Below are 5,987 nucleotides of genomic sequence, written 5' to 3'. Positions count from 1 at the left end.
CCTGCTGGGCTCAGGTGATCCTTCCGCTTCAGCCTTCCAAGTAGCTGGAAATACAGGCATGTGCCACCATGCCCAGCTACTTTTTTTTTTTTTGATTGATTGTAGAGGTGAGGTCTCACCAAGTTGCCCAGGCTGGTCTCGAACTCGTGGGCTCAGGCAATCCTCCCACTTCGGTCTCCTTAAGTGCTGGGATTACTGGCGTGAGCCACTGCACCCGGCCTCAATCTCTCATTTTATTTTATTTTTTTTGAGTTGGAGTCTCACTCTGTCGCCCAGACTGGAGTGCAGTGGTCACTCCCGGCCACCGCAGCCTCGACTTGCTGGGCTCTGGCGATCCTTCCGCCTCAGCCTTCCAAGTAGCTGGAATTACAGGCATGTGCTACCACGTCTGGCTGACTTTTTGATTTATTGTAGAGATGAGGTCTCGCTGCCCAGGTGGGTGTCGAACCCGCAGGCGCAGATAATCCACTCACCTCAGCCTCCCAAAGGCGCGGGTTTACAGGCTGAGCCTTCGAGCCCGGCTTCAACCTCTCATTTTAAAGCAGCTCATATCAAAAGGCAAAGGAGAGAGGAGGTCATGGTCTGCCAAGTTTTATTGGTAGAGTCTGGTGACCTTGAACCACAGAAAGCTGCAAGAAGTGGTTTGGAGAGTAAGGCGGTGTCATGGGGAAGGGCTGATTAGGAGCGGGTCCTTCCGCCAGACCCTGACAGAGCCCTTTAGGTGGAGGGCACAGGACGCCTGAGGCAGGAGATGGCTGGGGTAAGTCCAGGCAGGCGGCAGCAGGGCTGCCACCGAGAGCCAAGGCTTGCCCGGCCTGGCCCCTGCAGGTCTCAGGCCCTGGGGTCATACACTCGCCCCATGAAGACAGGGAACTTGTGCTTCTGGTCCCAGAGCAGGAAGAGGAAGGGCTGTTGCACTTCAAAGATCTGCAAGGTGCGGGCCACGGACACGGCAGTGGCCGCAGCAGCCTCCACCCCAGACTCCGTCAGCTCCAACACGGTCTGGTGCTGCATCGCCGAAACCTGGAGATCCGGGTCCTCTGTCAGCCCACACAGGTTGAGGTCGTAGGAAAAGTCAAAGAATTCTAAGGCAAAGTCAGAGAAAAACCAGAGTCAGAGACCAGCTCGGAGCCCTCAGCGGATGGAGACCTTTGTACTGTATGTTCTGGGTTTGTCCTGAGTCCCAATAGTTTCTTCCTCCTCCTCCCTCATTTGTGAGAGTATATATATCCAGATGTCTGGTTCAGGGTGTGGGACCCTCCATCACTGGCCCGAACTGTCACTCTCTCTCAAGAGGAGAGAGGCTGGCCGGGTACACTGGCTCATGCCTGTAATCCCAGCGCTTTGGGAGGCTGAGGCGAGGATTGCCTGAGATCAGGGATTAGAGACCAGCCTGGGCAACTTGGCGAGACCTCGTCTCTACAATACATCAAAAAATTAGACGGGCATGGTGGTATGCACCTGTAGTTCCAGTTACTTGGAAGGCTGAGGCGGAAGATCGCCTGAGCCCAGCAGGTCCAGGCTGTGGTGGCTGGGAGCATGCCACTGCACTCCAGCCCGGGTGACAGAGTGAGACACTGACTCCAAAAAAAAAAAAAAAAAAAAAGAGGAGAGAGGCCTTGTCCCTCACCCCTAAAAAATGATGTAACTGCTTCCGTATCTCCTAGGACCTGGGAAGCAAGGAAGTATCTCCAAGACAGGCCAGGTATTATAAAATGACATTACAGACAAGCCTGTGATGTTGTGGAATTATGAGAAATATATGTACGTATATGTGTGTGTGTGTGATCTGCCCCCGATTACTGACTTAGAGCTCCTAAAACCTGTATAATTTCCAAAGCAATGGGGGTGATAGGAGCATCTTTTGTTCTAATATTTGGTCTTTGATCTCAGTTCCTGACACAGAGTTCCTAAATCCCTTGGAATTTCCTTGGTGATGGGAATGACCTTCTTGCTTGTTTGTTTCGAGTCGGGGTCTCCCTCTGTCGCTCAGGCTAGAGTGCAGTGGCACGATCACGGCTCACCGCAGCCTTGATTGCCTCCTGGGCTCAGGCGATCCTTCCACTTCAGCCTCCTGAGTAGCTGGGACTACAGATGTGCACCACCACATCCAGCTAGTTCTTTCATTTTTTTTGTAGAGATGAGGTCTCGCTATGTTGTCCAGTCTGGTCTCAAACTTCTGGGCTCAAGCAATCCTCCCGCCTTGGCCTCCCAAGGTGATGGGCTTACAGGTATGAGCCACTGTGTCTGGCCTGGAACATCTTTCTTTTATGGTAATGAGGTAACTCCTGGATAGAGGCTAGTCACCCAAAAGACATGAGAGAAGCTTGGAACTTTGAGCTCTACCCTTCATTCTCTGGGGAGGGGAGAGGAGCTGGTGTCTGAGTTAATAATCAACCAAGCCTGCATGATAAAGCCTTCATGAAAAACCCTGAAGTATAGGGTTCTGAGAGCAACTGGGTGGGTGAACATATATGTGCGCCAGGAGGGTGGCAACTTCAACTCCATGGGACAGAAGCTCCCACGCCTAGGACCTTCCAGACTTTGCCCTATGTATCTCTTCACCTGTATCCATGACCACATCCTTTAATCCTTTCTATAACAAACCAGTGCACAAAAGTATTTCCTGAGTCTTGTCAGCCATTCCAGCAAATGATCCAATCCTCTGACTTCCAGCCTGTTGGTCAGAAGGTGACAACCCGGTCCTGTCACTGACAGGAGTGAGGGCAAGCTTGAGGGACTGAGCCCTTAAACTGTGGGATCTGATGCTATCTCCTGGCAGATGAGTGTCAGAACTGGACTGAATGGCAGGACACCCAGTGGGTGTCCTCAGAGAACTGAACTGCTTAGAGTGGGGAAAATACCTCTACGCATTTGGCTTGACACGCTGGGTGACTGTTTAGAGACAGTTTATTTTTCCGATGCAGATGCCACATACGAGGAAATGAGATCATGTGTGATGCGGTCAAGTTCTCTGCCAGGAAATGAAGTGACAGAGCTGGGCATGAGGTCAAAGGTTAGGAAATACAAGTCTTGGTTGATGCTCCTAAACTCACAAGCCTCCGGATCATACCCAGATAGCTTCTGGCATATTCCATGGGGAGGCCGACTATGATGAGACATCCCTAGGGAAGAAGTATCCATAACCCACCTCAGTCACTCGTCCCGCTGTCTACGTGATAATGAATCATAGTGGAAACCATCAAGAGAATGGGAGAACTGGACTGGTGTTCTAGTTTGTCCCTAACTAGCTCAAGGGTAAATCATAGAAGCTTTAGGTAAGTCACATAAAGTTTCCAAGACTCAGTTTCCTCAATGATCAAATGGGAAAGTAGTACCTGTCCCTCTAACTCACAAGGTTGGGAGAGACAATTTGAGACTACAGATGTAAAAAAAATACTCTAGTGCTGAGCGAGGTGGCCCACGCCTGTAACCTCAGTGCTTTGGGAGGCCGAGGCAGGAGGATTGCTTGAGTCCAGGAGTTCAAGACCAGCCCGGGTAACATAGTGAGACCCCACTGCTACAAAAATCAAAATCAAAATCTAGAGAATGCTAGGCACATTTCAGGGATCCCCTTTTCATTCTCTGGTGGCCTGAGAGTGACCCCAAACTGCCAGAGCTCACCGAGTTTCTCCATGACTGTCAGCATGTCCTGGCTGGTCTTCACTTTGATTCGGGGCAAATTTAGAAAGGTGGGCTGGAACTTGGACAGCTCCAGCTTCCTCAGGACGGCCTTTAAGACAGAAGGGCTGAGAGCCAGTTCCAGGTCTTCAAGACGATGTTTCACGTTCTGGGGCACCAGGAGCACCAAACTCAGGTTGTGAGAGAGCTGCAGCTGCCCTACCTAGAGAAGAGAACAAGATGCGTCTCATCAGTTTTGGGGGCTTTTTTTTGAGTCAGAGACTCACTCTGCCACCCAGGCTGGAGTGCAGTGGCACGCTCAAGGCCACTGCAGCCTCAACCTGCTGGACTCAGATGATCCTTCCGCCTCAGCCTTCCAAGTAGCTGGAGCTACAGGCACGCGCCATCAGGCCTGGCTAACTTTTGATTTATTGTAGGGATGCGGTCTTGCCAAGTTGCCCAGGCTGATCTCGAACCCATGGGCTCAGGGAATCTTCTCGCCTCTGCCTCCCAGGTCCTGGGATTACAGGCGTGAACCACCACACCCAGATGTCTTACTACACCCATCCTGGCCTCTGCCCTCTGAGTCCCAAGGCTGTCTTGCAGCCTCTGTGGTTTTTTTTTTTTTTTCTTTTTTTAGTTGGAGTCTCACTCTGCCACCCAGGTTGGAGGCAGTGGCACGATCATGGCTCATCGAAGCCTCAACCACCGAGACTCATGTGATCCTTCCCCCTAGCCTCCTGAGTAGCTGGAACTACAAGCATGTGTCACATGCCTGGCTAATTTTTTGTTTATTTTGTAGAGATGAGGTCTTGCTGTGTAGTCTAGGCTGGTCTCGAACTCCTGGGCTCAAGTGATCCTCTCGTCTTGGCCTCCTTAAGTGCTGGGATTACAGGCATGAGCCTCTGCGGCTGGTCAGTCTGTGCTATTCCAACAAGCAGCAGGCAGACCTAGCTCATAGGCTTTGCCATGAAATGGGGACATCAGTTGGGTGAATGGTGCTAACTCTGTGCCAGTGAGAAGCAGAGGCATGAGCGTGAGTTTCTGATTACAACCCGACTCTAGCACTGACTAGGTAGGTAATACAGGCAACTGATTTGATCTCTCTGAGCTCTATTTCCTTCTTCCCAAGTGTGTTGTGCATACAGACTACATCTTGTATAATGCATTGTCAGAATTAGCAGCTCAGTTCCTTTAAAAACTACTGATGGCTTCTCACTGCCTGCAAGATTAAGGACAAATCTCTTAATGAGGCCAGGCACAGTGGCTGATGCCTGTAATCCCAGCATTTTGGGAGGCTGAGGCGGGAGGATCGCTTGGGCCCAGGAGTTCGAGACTGGCCCGGGCAACACGGCAAAACCTCATCTCCTCAAAAAATAAAAAAAAAATGAAAACTAGCCAGATATGGTGGCACACTCCTGTAGTCTCAGCTCCTCAGGAGGGTGAGGGAGAAGGAAACACATGAGCCCAGGAGGTCGAGGCTGTAATGAGTCAGAATGGAGACACTGCATTCCAGACTGGGTGACAGAGGGACCCTGACAAAAACAAACAAACAAACTTCTTAGTGTGGTGTTGAAGATTGTCCACAAGCTGATCCTCGCCTAACCTTCCAGTTTGCTATGAGAAGGAGGTTGAATGAGTGGCCAGACAAAAGTATATAAGATGTGCAGGACTATGGGCTTAATCCAGGGGTTGTCAGTTCAGGGCAAACTTGCCTCCCAGTCGACGTTTGGTGATGTCTGGAGACATTTCGGTTGTTACAGCCGGTCGGGGGCAGGGAGAATGTGTGCACAGTGTGACTGGTTTCTAGTGAATAGACATCAAGGATGATGTTCAGTCTTACAATGCACAGGACAGTCTTCACAACGGAGAATTATCCAACCCAAAATGTCAATAGTGCCAATGCTGAGAAGCCCGTCTAACAGGATATGAGACTATCATTATGGTTGAGGTTGAAAGATTAACAGGGAGAATCTAGAAGAAGGCAGAATTCGATTGGGCCATAGAAAAATTAAGAGAGGCCAGGTGTGGTGGCTCATGCCTGTAATCCAAGCACTTTGGGAGGCTGAGGTGGGAGGACTGCTTGAGGCCAGGAGTTTGAAATCAGCCTGGGCAACACAGTGAGACCTTATCTCTATATAAAAAGTTGTTTTCTGTAATCCCAGCACTTTGGGAGGCCGAGGTGAGTGGATTGCCTGACCCTGTGGATTCGAGACCACTCCGGGCAATCAGGGGAGACCTCATCCCTATAATAAATCAAAAATTAGCTGGGCATGTAGCACGTGCTTGTAGTTCCAGTTACTTGGAAGGTTGAGGTGGAAGGATCGCCGGAGCCCAACAAGACTAAAAAAAAAATTGTTTTAATA

General features: G+C 50.4%; 1 protein-coding gene across 1 annotated transcript in view; it reads right to left on the bottom strand.

Moving 5' to 3' along the window:
- Positions 1-831: 831 nt before the first annotated feature.
- Positions 832-5,987, bottom strand: part of SERPING1 (serpin family G member 1) — a gene marked incomplete at its 5' end in the record, with an annotated part of 40,273 nt that continues 35,117 nt past the window's right edge. Inside the window, 2 exons of the mRNA XM_021708554.1 lie at positions 832-1,085; positions 3,625-3,844. Coding sequence (XP_021564229.1) covers positions 832-1,085; positions 3,625-3,844 — 474 coding nt within the window. The remainder of the gene's footprint in view (positions 1,086-3,624; positions 3,845-5,987) is intronic.

Source organism: Carlito syrichta, unplaced genomic scaffold, assembly GCF_000164805.1.
Source record: "Carlito syrichta isolate Samal-C Ts95f unplaced genomic scaffold, Tarsius_syrichta-2.0.1 Scaffold142914, whole genome shotgun sequence".
Taxonomy (NCBI): Eukaryota; Metazoa; Chordata; class Mammalia; order Primates; family Tarsiidae; genus Carlito; species Carlito syrichta.
The sequence above is the reverse complement of the archived record's forward strand: the minus strand, read 5'-3'. Positions and strand labels throughout refer to the sequence as shown.